Below are 16671 nucleotides of genomic sequence, written 5' to 3' on the forward strand. Positions count from 1 at the left end.
TCAGCCTGGATTACTTGAGACTCCTTTCTATAAACAGACTAGATTGGGGCATCCTGTTACTGAGTTGGTTATCATTTATAGAAATTTTCATGAATGGAACTAGGATACATGTGACTTCATATTTATAAGTAAAATAGAGTAATCTATATTAATACTTTGATATTCAAGTTTTAAGAGTTTTATTAACAGCTCAATTTGTTTCAACAACTTTTATCTTGTTCTTTTTTTTTTTTTTTTTTTGGTTTTTTGGTTTTTTGGTGTTTTGGATTTGGGTTTTTCTGTGTAGCCCTGACTGTCCTGGAACTCACTCTGTAGACGAGGCTGGCCTCGAACTCAGAAATCCGCCTGCCTCTGCCTCCCAAGTGCTGGGATTACAGGCATGCGCCACCAACGCCCGGCAACTTTGATCTTTTTTCTGAAGTGAAATTCTCAGTTCTCTGGGACGTCAGAGGTGATAATATCAGAATGTCAGAGACATTCATTTGCTGCCCATTCACAGCTATCTCAGCATGAAAGTATTTGCTCTCACATCAAAATACAGTGAGTAGCTTTTGTGTAATTTTTCCAGCTTTAATCCCATCCCTTAGGGCTGGGGCAGGAGGGTTCAAAGCCCACCTGTGTTATATAAGACTTAGTCTCAAAATGTTTATATACATATATAAATTATATTTTATATATAAATTTATTATATTTATAAATTAGTGAAGGGTAAAGGTTTTCTTCCAGATTTTTTTTCTATAATCTCTATCTTACTGAAGATTTGCTGACTGCTGTGGTTTTATAAGTCATTTAGGATAATCCCTTTCTTATGGTTGTGCTACCAGCTATGTAAAAATTGATGCTTCTGCCATTTTATCCACATTACGTCTTTCTCCCCAGGTAGGAAGAGTGGTGTTTCTCCTAAGAAATCAAAGTACATGACTCCAATGCAGCAGAAACTGAACGAAGTGTATGAAGCTGTAAAGAACTACACTGACAAGAGGGGCCGCCGCCTTAGTGCTATATTCCTAAGGCTCCCCTCCAGGTCAGAGCTGCCTGACTACTACCTGACCATCAAAAAGCCCATGGACATGGAGAAAATTCGAAGTCACATGATGGCAAACAAGTACCAGGATATAGATTCTATGGTAGAGGACTTTGTCATGATGTTTAATAATGCCTGTACCTACAATGAACCAGAGTCTCTGATCTACAAAGATGCTCTTGTCCTACATAAAGTCCTCCTTGAAACTCGGAGAGACCTGGAGGGAGATGAGGATTCTCATGTCCCTAATGTGACCTTGCTGATTCAAGAACTTATCCATAATCTTTTTGTGTCAGTCATGAGTCATCAGGATGATGAAGGAAGATGTTACAGCGACTCCTTAGCAGAAATTCCTGCTGTGGATCCAAACTTTCCCAACAAACCTCCCCTTACATTTGACATTATTAGGAAGAATGTTGAGAGTAATCGGTATCGACGACTTGATTTATTTCAGGAGCATATGTTTGAAGTATTGGAAAGGGCAAGAAGGATGAATCGGTATGTCTTCAAAGCCATTTCTTTATGATAAATACATGTGATTTTTAATACAAAATGGATGAGAGAATTATGTTTTGATAAACTTTCTCTGCTTAGGTACACAGTTGTAGTAGGTAGCCTTCTATCCTGAATTCTTGGTAGGCAAAATATCTGCTCCCCCGGCCCCTTTACAGTGTTGGAGGGGTCAAACTTGTAAAGAGGGACTCAGGTGGTGGTCACCTTTAACCCCAGCATTCAGGAGGTAGAGGCAGGTAGATCTCTTGAGTTCAGGAACAGCCTGGTCTACAGAGCAAGTTCCAGGACAGCCAAGGACACGCAGAGAAACTGTGTCAACAAAAAACAAACAAGAACAACTTGTAAAGACCACATGTACTCTATGAAGTAGAAAGAGCACTACTAAGTTGTCATCATAAGTGCCAGTGCCATCATAAGAGATGCTGAAGAGATATACAGTGCTGAAGCTCTCGTGTAATACAGAAATCTATAATGCAGCCTTTTGCTGAAGATGTCTTTTAAAGGATACAGTTTGTAAGAAAACTAAAAGTAGGATTTGGCTTTTTTTTTAAAATTAGTCTAAGAATCCTTTAAATGAAGAGCTTGGATTTATTCTTTGAGGATAGACTGGTATAAATCCATCACTTTTTTAAAACCTTGCTTATTTTTATTTTGTGTGTACTGAGATATTCTGCCTGCATGTATGTCTATGCAGTACATATGTCCAGTGCCCACAGAGATCAGAAGAGGATTTTGGTTTCTTTGGAACTAGAGTTACAAATGATTGTTACCCCCCATATGGGTGCTATGACTTTAACCTCTAGAACACCAGTGCTCCTTCTCCAGCCCCCTCAATCTCTTACTTCAAGTACTTAAGAAGACCTTTTGTATTTTATCATATTTATCAATTTAAGAGCTTAGTGTAGGACTACAAATGGTTTAAAAGGATAAATTTACATTTACTAAAAGTTCTTCAACTTTTTGGCCTGTGTATATCTTTGACACTGGAAGAATACCCAGTGTAATCCGGCAATCAGTATAAGTTCTATATGCTTTTATAGGCACTTGGTTAAACTGAACTTAAAGATAGTAAATCCTGCCTACTTGTGGCTTACAATGTTGAAGTACTGAGACCTAGAACTTTCAGCTCTTTAATTCCATCTAGGAGATCTTTGCTCTAGATCTTGAAGGAAAAGTAAATGCTAATGATTGCTTTCCTAGTGGTAGCTTTTGTAAGGCACCATGGTAAAGGCCTTCCTGAGATCATCTCTAACTCATCTCCGCTTTTCTAGGGGACTGATAATTTTTCAGTTTTCATGTAACGAATTGGAGATATGCAAGCAGAAAAGTTCATAGTCTAACAGCTAGTAGGTGATATGCCTCGGCCTGTTTCCCACTAAGAACACTGCTGCTGATGGTTACCAGTTATCGAACGCAGACATGAGTGATAAGCATTGTTGAGCTCTACATGAAGAGCTTGAAATCTTGTGGTTAGGATAAGACTGACTGACACTTAAGGAAATGTGAAGCAGCATGTTAAAATCCAACCCTTAGAAGACATACTCGTGTAAGAAACTTTGTGGGCCAGAGTTTACCTAAAAGGGCACAAAGTGTCATGAAAGAGTTGGTGGATGAATAGAGACGCTGATACATCCACACTAGGGATAGAAATAAAGAGGAGAGTGGAGGTGTTTTACAGCCAAATTCTACACGAGGTTTCATTCAAGTAATTTTTGTTGGGTGACTACTAATGAACATGTTCTAGGTTCATGGGATGTAGCAGTACTTTGATGAAATGTAAATGTCCACTTTTTTTCTCAGTTTAAGAAGTCTTTAAATCTAAAGACACTCCTGCAGTCCATTATGGCTTAAGTTCAGTGGGTCTTCTAAAGAGCATGTGTCTCATAGATTATGGGGAACTCTGTCTATTAAGAAGTAGGCAGATTGATATTTTTACAAAATAAAATCTTTTATTCTCCCATTGTTAACACGATAGGCTTTTGCTTTTGAGGGTTTGAAGATATAGCCCATGACACATTTATATGAGACAGTAATCCATATAGTTTACCCCATGCCCAGAGCTCTCTTGAGAAACAGAACAGGGGGCTGGAGCCATAGTGCAGCAATTAAGAGGTCTAGCTACTCTTCCCGAAGATCTGGGTGTGTTTACCACACCCACAGGCTGGTTCATAACCATCTGTAGCTCCATTTTCAGGGCACCTGACACCCTCGTCTAGCCTCCATAGGCACTGGGCATGTAAGTGATGAAAAGATATGTATAGGAAAACACCATACACCGAAATTTTTTAAATATTTAAGAAATATAACAAAAACCATTTTAAATTTTGTAAATAAAAATAGTATTGGGACTTCTTGTGACGTAAGAAGTAATAAAAAGAGCCAAATGTTTAGTTGGTGAAGTTCTTGCCATGCAAGATCTGAGTTCAGATCCCTAGCACCCATATGGAAAAAAACAGGCATCCTAGCACAGGCCTGTAGCTCCAGTGCTCGAGAATAAAGGTAGGTGAGTGTAGACAACAGGAAGATCCTTGGAGCTAGTCAAGCCAGTCAGTACAAGACCCTGTCTCAATAAATAAGACAGAAAGTAGTAAAGACACCTGACCTTGACCTCTGATGTCTATACACATGCACACTCACCCACAAACAAATAACATACATGTGAACATGTACATACCCATATAACCACACATACAAAGAAAAAAATAGTTTCTTAAGAAGAATTGATAAACTAAATGTAGTGGTTCATATCTGAAAGCCCAGATCATGGAACCAGACATAGAAGGATTCTGAGTTTTAGGCCAGTCTGGGCTACATAGTGAAAGCTGGTCTCACAAAACCAAAAGAAAGGAGAAAAAAAAGGAATAGCTTCAAATGCACCTGTTTAGTGAATTATACATAAGACCTTTATCTAGCATGTTCACATTAACTTTAGGCATCCTAGATGTATGGTTATTTATTGGTAAATAAATTCATATGAAATGCACATGTAGATTTCCAGAATATTCTTCCTTCATCATTTACTTCATCACCACATACCCCTACCCTCCAGTACTACTGAGAACTATGGAATACAAGGAATCTGAGCAGTAAATAATAGAATAAACAAACAAGCTAGTACAGGCGGCAGTGTCCATTCACAGCAGCAGTCTGGAACAGCACAGTGCTGAGTTATGACTGTTGACCAGTGCGTTGTCAGGATTCCTAAAAACCACTCTGCCTCCCTTGCAGGTTAAAAAAAAAAACCCTTAGGAAGACAAGTACAGAGAAGAAAGAGATAGAACTTCTCTTATAATTTTAATTATTTCTTTTTGCTGAATATCTGACTTACCTGAAAGGATTATTTAACAATTGAAGGAAATTAGAGTTGGTTGTTTTTCTGTCTTGAATTTTTGTTCTTGCATAATCAACACCTGGTTTCTTAGGCTAATAAATTATTTTTTAAAAACAACTAGTTAGTTAACTAGTTTGTTTTGAACACAGTTTCATTGTATAGCCCTGGATGTCCTGAACTGCCTGTGCTTCCTGAGTGCTGGGACTTAAAGGTGTGCTACACCACTCATAGCTTTTTATTTACTATTTTCTTGATGGGATCTCTCTCTTTACTTTCTTTCCTAGCAGAATGTTTTTGAAACCTAGAATTATATTGCAGAAATCTTTAAGAACAACCAAAGCAAAGATTAATAAATTATTTACAATACTTTTTGAATAAACAAATTACATATCAGATGCTTAGTGATTTATATAAAATTTAATTACATCAAATAGCCTGATACTATAAATCTGCTCTTTCAGTGTAACAATATTTTACCAAATGTATATTTTCACTTACAATTTCCACTAAAATTATAAGCTATTATGAAATGAATTTAATTTTAAGAAAACAAACTTCAGATATCTTTGGTCAAGAAAGATTTCAAAATCGGTGTCTTAGGGGACTTCTTCCCTTACTTAATTTTGTTTTTATTGCTTTCACAAAGGTATTAGCATCTTCAGATCCCAGGATATGTTTCTAGAACCTCTCTAGAATACCCATTTAGGTTATTGGCAGTGTTAATTCTTTATCAGTTCCCATTGTTGACAGGAGAGTCATCCAAAGTATCTGATATTTGGTGCTCAAGTGTTCATGTGTCAAAAGACAGCTGATTGGCCTTGCTTTGTCTGCCATACTCCCCTAACCAGAATGTCTACATAATTGTTAATAATATATTTGCCATTACCCGATGACTTACACCTACAATCCCCAACATTTGGAAGGTAGAAGCAGAAAGATCACCTAAGTTCAAAGCTAGCCTAGGCTTCCTATCTTCTTACAGGCCAGTTTGGGGATCAGTAAAACTGTCTCAATTAAGCTTGTTTTTCATAGTTTCCCAATAGCAAGGAAAGAAATTTAGACAAATATTAAATATGACACATAACTTTTTCCTTCTTGAAGTATTCACATTTACCAATTCCCTCCAAGTTGGTTACTTTTGAGAAATTAAATTGAGATTAGCTCTCAGGCATATACTTGTTATTGCACAGGTTGCGCTTATGCCTTTATAGTTTAGCTTCTGTTCTCAGTCCTAGGAGTCAAGGTAACAATGCTTTAGGACCAAAGAAAAGAAAGACATAGCCTGAATCTTTTATCACTTTGTATAAATTGGGTATACAGTTAAGAAAATAGATACAGCCAGGCAATGGTGGCCCATGCTTTTAATCCCAGCACTCTGGAGGCAAGAGGCAGGTAGATCTCATCTTGAACCCACACCACCACCACTACCTCAAAAAAAAAAGGAAAAGAAAATAGATACAAATTAAGTGTTGGATTTAGTCGAAAGCAATAGTACAGTTTTTGACTCTGCTAGCTCCTTGTTGATTTATAGGCCTATACCTCTGATAGATGCATGAGGCCTTTCCTTTAACATGTGTAGTAAAGGAGTGGGGCCTTGAGCAAAGGAGACAGAGAGAAATCAGGTACTCTGCTGTATAGTTTTTCATTCCTTCCCCTTTTTTTTAAAAGATTTATTTATTTATTTATTTATTCATTTATTTAGGTTTTTCGAGACAGGGTTTTTCTGTATAGCTCTGGCTGTCCTGGAAATCACTCTGTAGACCAGGCTGGCCTCGAACTCAGAAATCCACCTGCCTCTGCCTCCCACTTGCTGGGATTAAAGGCGTGCGCGACCACCGCCTGGCGATTTATTTATTTTATGATTGCCTGGTGATTTATTTATTTTATGATTGTGAGTACAATGTCACTGTCTTCAGACACACCAGAAGAAGGCGTTGGATCCCATTACAGATGGTTGTGAGCCACCATGTAGTTGCTGGGAATTGAACTCAGGACCTCTGGAAGAGCAGATGGTGCTCTTAATCACTGAGCCATCTCTCCAGCCCTCATTCATTCTTTTTTGTTTGTGTTTTGTTTTTGAGACGGGGTCTCTTGTAGGCCAGTCTGGCCTCAAACTTACTATGTCAATGAGGATGACTGAACCCCTGATCCTCTTACCTCCACCTTTTTTTTTAATGATTTATTATTTTTTGTCCGAGAACACTGTAGCTGTCTTCAGACACACCAGAAGAGGGCATTGGATCCCATTACAAAGGGTTGTGAGCCACCATGTGGTTGCTGGGAATTGAACTCAGGACCTCTGAGCAGTCAGTGCTCTTAACCACTGAGCCATCTCTCCAGCCCTTACCTCCACCTTCTATGTGATAGATCACTGATATGTACCACAATCTATTGCTCAAATAACTCTGGAGGGTGTTTTTTTGTTTTGTTTTAATATTATTTTAGTTTATGTCTATATGATTATATGTATGTTTATGCCCCACTTAATGTGCAATGTCCATGGAATCCAGAAAATCCTCTGGAACTGGAATTACAGATGGTTGTAAGCTGCCATGTGGGTGCTGGTAATTGAACCTAGGTTCTCAGGGAGAACAGCAAGTGCTCTTAACCACTGAGCCATCTCTTGAGCCCCCAGATACCCTGTTTTTAACAAATTTAATTGTTAATGAATCCTGTCAAATGCTTTACTATGTTCATTGATATACTAATGTGTAATTGAGGTATTATGAAAGAAACAGTTCATGTGTCAGTGGATGCTCTTACTGCCATTATAGGACAGATTCCGAAATATATGAGGACGCAGTAGAACTTCAGCAGTTTTTTATTAGAATTCGTGATGAACTCTGCAAAAATGGAGAGATCCTTCTTTCTCCAGCACTGAGCTATACCACAAAACATTTACATAACGATGTGGAAAAAGAAAAAAAGGAAAAATTACCTAAAGAAATAGAGGAAGATAAACTAAAACGAGAAGAAGAGAAAAGAGGTTGGTTTCTTTTTACTTATTAAATACGAAGAAATGTTAAAGTCTGTTCTAGCGGGTGCCACAGTTAGCTCTGGAAAGTCTGTGATTAAGGATTTAGGATTTAGATGGTTGACTACTTCACAGAAGATGTGATGAGGTAGAAAGCTTGTTGTCATCATCTGTTGGGTTGTCACATTAAGTTACTTCTGACACAGCTGATTGTCTGGGAACAGACGGTTAGGTGACAAGTCTGGGGACCGTAGGCCACACACTTGAGAGGTGTGTTTGCACTCAGCATCAGGCGAGCCATGGAGCCATGAAGTTTTCCTTGGAACACGGGCAGGCGGGTGGGACTGCAGTGGGACTGCACTCCCAGCTTTGTTGTAACCATGCCACCCTCACTGGGTGCTTTGAGTCATAGGCCAAATTTGCAAATGTTAGACAATGGAATTGCTGTCATTGTAGAAGCCTGTTTTCTAGGGTGACAAGGGTGGGTAGCTTGAGACAGGACCTCCCTGTATAGCCCAAGCTGTGTGAGTGCTGCAGTGACCCTCCTCGCCTCTGCCCCGGGCATGGCATGGTGGCATATATCAACACAGTGGCACAATTTGAATAAAATTTCAGTTTACATAGTTACCTAGAAATATATAACTACCAAAGTTGTATTCCTCTGTAGCATCAGACTTTCTTAGGTATTTTCCCCCTAGACCAGAAAACAAAATTGACTTGAAGCATGAACTCTTTCTCTAATTTGTCACTTAATCTGCCTCTTGATTAGACTTCACTTTCAAACATGGCTGCTTCCTATACAAACTAACCTTACCTTCATTGTCAGGGATTAAAGGTGTGGTGTAAGGGCATGTATTCCAGCCAGATCATACTGTTAATCCAGGGTGCATCTGTGTTCCAGCTGCATTCTAGCTTTGGATGTGATCCCTTGCCAAAGTAGCTGTGCTGCTGGATTAAAATTCTTCTATACTCCTGTAGTACAGTTTTCTGGTTCTGTTTATACAAAATTCTCAAGAACTTCAAGGTATATCACAGGGTTTTACTGTTAATCAACTATTGGATAACTTTTTTTTTTTAACTAAAATTGGCAAAACTTTTTGTTTTGTTTGTTTTTCGAGACAGGATCTCTCTGTGTGTAGCTGGCTGTCCTGGAACTCACTTTGTAGACTAGGCCAGCCTCAAACTCAGAGATCCACCTGCCTCTGCCTCCCCATTATTTGTGGCTAAAGGCGTGCACCCTCCCTGCCTCTAGCATGGTTTTATTATACTGTCAGTATTAGAGAATCTTTCTTAGAAAGAAACTGTCGCTCAGAGGCTCCATGCTCCATTTTATATTCCATAAGATATTCAGAAAAACTGGGACTTGCTATGTTTTTACTTTTAGTTTTTCCTTTTATCTGCTGACCACAGTTTCCCCTCTCTCCTCTCCTCCCATTCTCTCCTCCCCCATCCACTCCTCCTCTATTTCTCTTCAGAAAAGGGGAGGCTTCCCATGGATATCAACCAGCCATTGCATATCAAGTTGTAGTAATGTCTCCTCTTCTTTTAGGACAAGGGTCCCAAAGGCAGGAACAGAGTTAGAGACAGCCTCTGCACCCATGGTTAGGAGTTCCACAAGAAAACCAAGCTGTACAACTGTAACATGTGTAGAGAGCCCAGGTCAGTCCCATGCAGGCTCCTTGGTTAGCAGTTCAACTTCCGTGATTCCCCTATGGGCTCAGAATGGTTGATTCTGTGTGGTTTCATGTAGTGTCTTGACTCCTCTGTCTACTGGCTCCAACAATCCTTCCTTCCCCCATCTTCCTCAGGATTCCCCAAGCTCTGCCTAATGTGTGGCTATTCTATCAGTTGCTAGGTTAAGCCTCTCTGATGACAATTAGGTTAGACACCAACCAGTGCGCTAGTCTATTTTCTCTCAAGCCTATAGACTATAGAATAGATTTTACAATCTATTCCTATCATTAGGAATCATTTCATTTACCTTTTTTTTTTCTTCCAATTTGTGTTAGCTTCTATTGTGGGTCTCTGGGCTAGCTATCCAGCCTCTGGCTCTTGGACCTCTGGGCAGTGTCAGGGATGGGCTTCTTCATGTGGCATGGGTCTCAATGGCATGGCAATGGACCAGTTTTTGAAAGTTACCCACTCCCATAATTTCAGCACCACCTTTACCCCAGCACATCTTGTAGCAGGACAGATTGTAGGTCTAAGGTGGTGTGGCTGGGTTGGTGTCCCAGTTCCTCCACTGGAAGTCTTGCCTGTGCTTTTATTGTGTCCCATAAGTTTGGGTATGCATTTATTGTCATTGAATTCTAGGAAGTCTTTCTTTTCCTTCTGTAGTTCCTCCTTGACCTAGGGGTGGGTCATTCAGTAGAGAGTTGTTCAGTTTCCATGAGTTTGTAGGCTTCCTGTTGTTGAAGTCCCACTTTAATCAATGGTGGTCTGATAAGATACAGAGGGTTATTTCAATTTTTGTATTGTGTCTGTTGAGACTTGCTTTGTAACTGAGTATATGGTTGATTTTGAAGAAGGTTCCATTAGGTGCTGAGAAGAAAGTATATTCTTTTGTGTTTGGGTAAAATGTTCTGTAGATATATATTAGGTCCATTTGAGTCATAAGTTTGTTAGTTCAATTGGGGGGGTGTTGTTTATTTGTTTTGTTTGGGTTTGGGAGTTTATTTATTTATTTGGTTTTTCCTTTGTTTAGTTTCTTTCTGGACAATCTGCCCACTGGTGAGAGTGAGAGTTGAAGTCTCCCACTATTAATGTGTGGGGTTTGATGTGTGATTTAAGCTTTAATAATATTTCTTTACACATGTGGGTGCCTTTGCATTTGGGGTATAGATGTTCAGAATTGAAACATCATCTTGGTGAATTTTTTCTTTGGTGAGTATGAAGTGGACTTTCCCATCTCTTCTAATTAATTTTGGTTCGAAGCCTATTTTGTTAGATATTAGAATCGCTACTCCTGCTTGCTTCTTTGATCTATTTGCTTGTAAAATCTTTTCTAGCCCTTTACTCTGAGGTGATGTCTATCTTAGATGTTGAGGTGTGTTTCTTGTACATAGCAGAAGGATGGATCCTGTTTTCACATCCATTCTGTTAGTCTGTGTCTTTATTGGGGAAATTGAGTCCATTGATGTTGAAATATTTTAATTACCCATGATTATTCCTGCTATTTTGATGGTGGTGGTAGGTGTGTGTGTGTGTGTCTGTATGTCTGTGTGTGTGTCTGTGTATTTCCCTTCTCGTTTTGCTGGTGTGGAATTATTTTTTTCCTGTCTTTTCTTGTGTGTAGTTAGCTTCCTTGGGTTGGAGTTTCCTTCTAGTATCTTCTGTAGGATTGGATTTGTAGATGGATAATGTTTAAATTTGGTTTATAGTATTTTATAAATACATGGTTTACCATTATAAGCTATACATATTTCTAAAATCACTAAATTTAATGTAGTCAGTTAATAATTTAAAAGAAATAAGTCAGAAACATCAGTATAGAAGAGAGATATATCACATTTTCTATAGGGTTATGTGATATATTCTGAATTCTTGAAAATTAATGTATAAGTGTCCATTAAGGTGGTTAGTTTTGTTCTGTACAATGGCTGCTTAAATTAATATCAGTTTGTTTTCATTCAGAAAGGCCATATTGAGGCTAGCTATAATGGTGAACACATATAAACCCAGCTAATGGGAGGCTGAGGCAGGACTAGAGCATTTGAGCCTGTGAATTCAAAAACTGGACAACTTAGTGAGGTCCTCCCCCATCTCAAAATTCCAAATACAGTTTGAGGTAAAGACTATTGAGAGTATGCTGATGGTACTATTTTCCTGATTCCTCTCTTTGAATGCTGCACATAGAGTTAAGTGTAGCCAGCTGTGATGGTTTATCTCTACAGTCCCAGCAACTAATGCAAGAAGACCCCAAGTTTGAAGCTAGCTTGGGCTATGTAGAGAGACCTTGTTTCCAAAAAGGAAGAGAGGGAGGGAGGGAAGAGCCGGGATTTAAAGTATTATTAGTGCGATGTGTTGTTTGAATGTTTTTCTGATAACCACAATCTTCTACTGGGTGTCTTTTATTTACTTATTTTTTAATCCAAGAAGCCGAAAAAAGTGAAGATTCCTCAGGTACTACAGGCCTCTCAGGCTTGCATCGCACATACAGCCAGGACTGCAGCTTTAAGAACAGCATGTATCACGTCGGAGATTATGTGTATGTTGAGCCTGCAGAGGCCAATCTTCAACCACATATAGTCTGTATTGAGAGACTGTGGGAGGATTCAGCTGGTAAGTTTGATTTAAATTGAAGGACAGGTGCTAGAAAGATGGCTTAGTAGCTAAGAGCACTTGCTGCTCTTGCCAAGGACCTGGCTTCAGTTCTCAGTCCCTACATCATGACTCACAACCATCCCTAACTTTAGTTCCAGGTGATCTGATGCCCTCACATGGCACACACATGATACACATACATACATGCAGGCAAAACCCTCATACATGTACATTGGGTTTTTGTTTGTTTTTAAGGAATTATTTATTTTATATTAAGTACACTGTCGCATTACAGATGGTTGTGAGCCACCATTTGGTTATTGGGAATTGAACTCAGGACCTCTGGAAGAATAGCCAGTGCTTTTAACCATTGAGCCATCTCTCCAGCCCCACATGTACACTTGTTTTTAATCTTAAAAAAGTGTGTTAGGGGGTATATTTCTTTTTTTTTCTTTTCTTTTCTTTTCTTTTCTTTTCTTTTCTTTTCTTTTCTTTTCTTTCTTTCTTTCTTTCTTTCTTTTTTTTTTTTTTTTTTTTTTTGAGACAGGGTTTCTCTGTGTAGCCCTGGCTGTCCTGGAACTCACTCTGTAGAACAGGCTGGCCTCAAAGAACTCAGAAATCCGCCTGCCTCTGCCTCCCAAGGGCTGGGATTAAAGGCGTGAGCCACCACCATCCGGCTAAATTTCTTTTTTCTTGATCATCAGGAAGAAAAATTTTTAGTTCATATCTAAGCCTTTCAACAATAGTTACATCAATAAGTTTACTGTTCAGTGTATCAATAAATATAATTAACCACCCAGTCATATGCAGACATGGGCTCTAGCATTGTTGGGCTGTGAGTGTCACAATTGAGTCAGAAATGTAACTTCTTTTTTTTTTTTTTTTTTTGGTTTTTCGAGACAGGGTTTCTCTGTGTAGCCCTGGCTGTCCTGGAACTCACTCTGTAGACCAGGCTGGCCTCGAACTCAGAAATCCACCTGCCTCTGCCTCCCAAGTGCTGGGATTAAAGGCATGCACCACCACTGCCCGGTGAAATGTAACTTCTTAATGGGTAGAAAGAGTCAATTATTCAGTAATTCTTAGAGCCAAACTCTGTATAAGATGGCAAAGATTCAGAAGAGTAAAAGACTCATTTTTTTAATCTAGCAATTTTTTTTCCAATGAATGTCACAAATATGTATCTAAGCTTAGAATTTATTGTAAAAAAGGCCTTCCTTTAAAAAAAATACCTGTAGGCTGGTTTTGCGGCACATACCTGCCAACAGTCTAGGCTACAGTAAAACCTGCCTCAACAGAAAACTAAATAAAAGGTAAAAAAGCAGTTGCCTCTGAAACATTAAGAATGAAGCCAACAACAGTATGAGTGTGTTGTAGGCAGTGTAGTGCTTAAAGCTGCCAATCAGGTGGAAGGCTTGGATTCATTATGTCACCTCTTTACTAAGGATGCCCTTCCCTGTCCCTGCATGCTCGCTGAAGCAGTGTGTCGATCCAAGCAGCCTGCTGGACTCCTCCTCTCTGCTGCATCTTGGAAGGGTGGAATGACGTTTTCTAGGCTTCTTTCTCTTAAAACATTATTTCCTCTAAAATAGTTCTATAAAGAAAATTTCATCTAGGGGGCTGGAGAGATGGCTCAGCAGTCAAGAGCACTGACTGCTTTTCCGAAGGTCCTGAGTTCAAATCCAGCAACCACACGGTGGCTCACAACCATCCGTAATGAGATCTGACTCCCTCTTCTGGAGTGTCTGAAGACAGTTACAATGTATTTAAATATAATAAATAAATCTTTAAAAAAAAGCAAAGAAAAGAAAATTTCATCTAAAACCATTAGTTAAGCCTTGGCATAATGGCTTGCTAAAATACTTCTAGTTTGGCAAAGAATATGTGATTTGTTAATATTTTTTTTTCTTTCTCTGTTTTTGAGGTGAAAAATGGTTGTACGGCTGTTGGTTTTATCGGCCAAATGAAACATTCCATTTGGCTACACGAAAATTTCTAGAAAAAGAAGTTTTTAAGAGTGACTATTATAATAAAGTTCCTGTTAGTAAAATTCTAGGCAAATGTGTGGTCATGTTTGTCAAGGTAAGAAACTCATTCATTCCAATGACATCATTCTCTGGAAATACAATTTAAAAATACAAAAATCTGTATTTACAAAATTAGAAAGTGTTTCAGACATCTTTATTCTGTGTCTATATATAAGAAATTAATATGAATTTACTTATGAGAGACCATTTGCTGTGTGTAGGTTATCTATATACAAATATATTAACATTTTTATGTTGCTGGACTAATTTCCAAGGATGATGTTTTCTGCAAGCTATTCATTACCAAATACCAGCTTTACTTTTGGATAATATATTATCTGTCATATATGCACCATACAAAGCTTTAAAACATTTTAACTATAGAAAGTAATATATTTTCAAAGGTCAGTTGACAAAATAAATAAAACTTATAAAGAGAATATAGCCCTACTTATCTGACCATTTACTTTTTATTGTCAGAAAGTTTTTATAGTACAACGTTAGGTTGATTAACATTTGTTTTTTATTTTTGAGTTAATTTTCAAAAAAATTTACTTATTTGTATTATTATTCCTATCACAGGAATACTTTAAATTATGTCCAGAAAACTTTCGAGATGAGGATGTTTTTGTCTGTGAATCAAGGTATTCTGCCAAAACCAAATCTTTTAAGAAAATTAAACTGTGGACCATGCCCATCAGTTCAGTCAGGTTTGTCCCTCGAGATGTGCCCTTGCCTGTGGTTCGAGTGGCCTCTGTATTTGCAAATGCAGATAAAGGGGATGATGAGAAGAATGCAGACAACTCCGATGACAGTCGAGCTGAAGACAGTTTTAACTTGGAAAAGGTATGTGGGTAGTAGCCACCTAGAAAAGAATTTTAACCTTAAAATATCTATTCCAGAAAGTAAATTAATGTATTCAAACTCAAAAAAAAAAAAAAAAGAAAGAAAGAAAGAGAAAAAACAAGATTGAGGGTATAAAACCTTAATCAAACAAAGTAGAAGAACCTAAGGGAAAAGAAAAAGAATAAATTTAAAGTGGTATTTAAAAGTAAATTGAGGGTGGAGGATAAAGAAATGGTTTAGCAGCACTGGCTGCTTTTCCAGCGGTCCCAGCTTTGATTGCCGCACACACATGGAACTTAACTGTAACTCTAGTTCCAGGCAATCTGACTTCTGCAGGCACTAGGCACACACTTGGTACACAGAAACACATGCAGGCAAAAGGCTCATAAACATAAAGTAAATTGAGAAGACCAGTGAGTACTGAGTAGGTAATTCTTTTTAACTTTTTGTGTGATTGCTATAATTAAACTTGTTTAACCTGGGCATGGTGGCACATGCCTTTAATCCCAGGTATTAGGGGCAGATGGATCTGAGTTTGAGGCCAGCCTGGTTTGCAGAGTGAGTTCTAGGACAGCCAGCGCTACACAGAGAAACCCTGTCTCGAAAAAATAGTTGTTTAAACTACTTGATAGTGTAGAGACAAAAACCCTTCTTAGTTCATTGTGCAAAGTTGGAGCAAACTGTACTCCATACCCCACAAAATTCAACAGAAGACTACTCCAATCTCAAGGATGACTATCAATATAAAAATAGAGGTAATGGTTTGGTCTGGTCTGACTTGGTTTGGTTTTTCAAGATAGAGTTTCTCTGTGTAGCCTTGGCTGTCCTAGAACTTACTATATAGACCAGGCTGGCCTTGAACTCATAGAGATCTGCCTGCCTCCACTTCCTGAGTGCTGGAATCAAAAATGTGGCTACATTTATTCTACTGCCTGACCGAGGAAATGTTATTTTTATAAGTGAGATTGCGCCATTTTAAAACATGCTCAAAGAAGGAAATTGTCACTTAGAAGGACAAGGATTATTCTACATCACTTATGCTTTCCAACAACCCCATCTGAGGGGCTCACAAGAAATCAGGTCATTTGCCCTACATCACCTGCAGCTAGTAGGTGACAGATTTAGTAATTTAGTCAAAGTCAGAATGCATCATGTTTATATCACAGAGCTATATTGTTTCTTGCTATGATGGAATTAATAAAAATGCAAAACATATCAGTTGTTAACATTAAGAAATGGAAACAGTATAGCAGAAACCAGGGGAAAGTACCAAGCTAGTATTTAACCTTCCTTTGTCTCTAAGGGTTGTAGGTAAAAAGTCTGTTCCTTTTTGGAACAGAGGATTAGTAGAACAGATCTAGAAAAAGAGGAAGACTTCTATCCTGGTCTCTCCTCCTTTCTGCTTTTCTTCAAAAGTGTGGGTCTGCTCTGCTAGTGCCTCCAATACCTCCAGTCAGTCTTCATCTGACCGAGCAGGAAAGTAGGAAGATCTATGAATAGTAAGCTTCAGGCAGACATTCCATTGGGGCCTCAACCCTGTCACTCTATCATGTGTCCTGGAGTTTATCTGCTCTAGCATTCCTCTTTCCGATTTAGTCTGAGATGAGTTTGTTTTGTGCTTCTGGGGTGTGAGAAACTAGTCCTTACATTCATTTCTGTTGTGCTAATGGTAACTTTCCCTGGGGAGGGGGGGGGG

At 38.6% G+C, this 16671-nt stretch overlaps 1 protein-coding gene across 41 annotated transcripts in view; it reads left to right on the top strand.

Moving 5' to 3' along the window:
- Pbrm1 (polybromo 1) overlaps positions 1 to 16671 on the top strand; it is a 93625-nt gene that overhangs the window by 49019 nt on the left and 27935 nt on the right. For 30 of the 41 annotated variants that reach the window (XM_052190010.1, XM_052190031.1, XM_052190040.1 and 27 more), the window contains 5 exons: positions 880 to 1522; positions 7643 to 7854; positions 11938 to 12123; positions 14027 to 14184; positions 14712 to 14975. In XM_052190010.1, the coding sequence (XP_052045970.1) occupies positions 880 to 1522; positions 7643 to 7854; positions 11938 to 12123; positions 14027 to 14184; positions 14712 to 14975 (1463 nt within the window). The remainder of the gene's footprint in view (positions 1 to 879; positions 1523 to 7642; positions 7855 to 11937; positions 12124 to 14026; positions 14185 to 14711; positions 14976 to 16671) is intronic. The other 11 variants (XM_052190012.1, XM_052190016.1, XM_052190042.1 and 8 more) reach the window with 1 other exon arrangement.

Source organism: Apodemus sylvaticus, chromosome 8 (genome assembly GCF_947179515.1).
Source record: "Apodemus sylvaticus chromosome 8, mApoSyl1.1, whole genome shotgun sequence".
NCBI lineage: Eukaryota > Metazoa > Chordata > Mammalia > Rodentia > Muridae > Apodemus > Apodemus sylvaticus.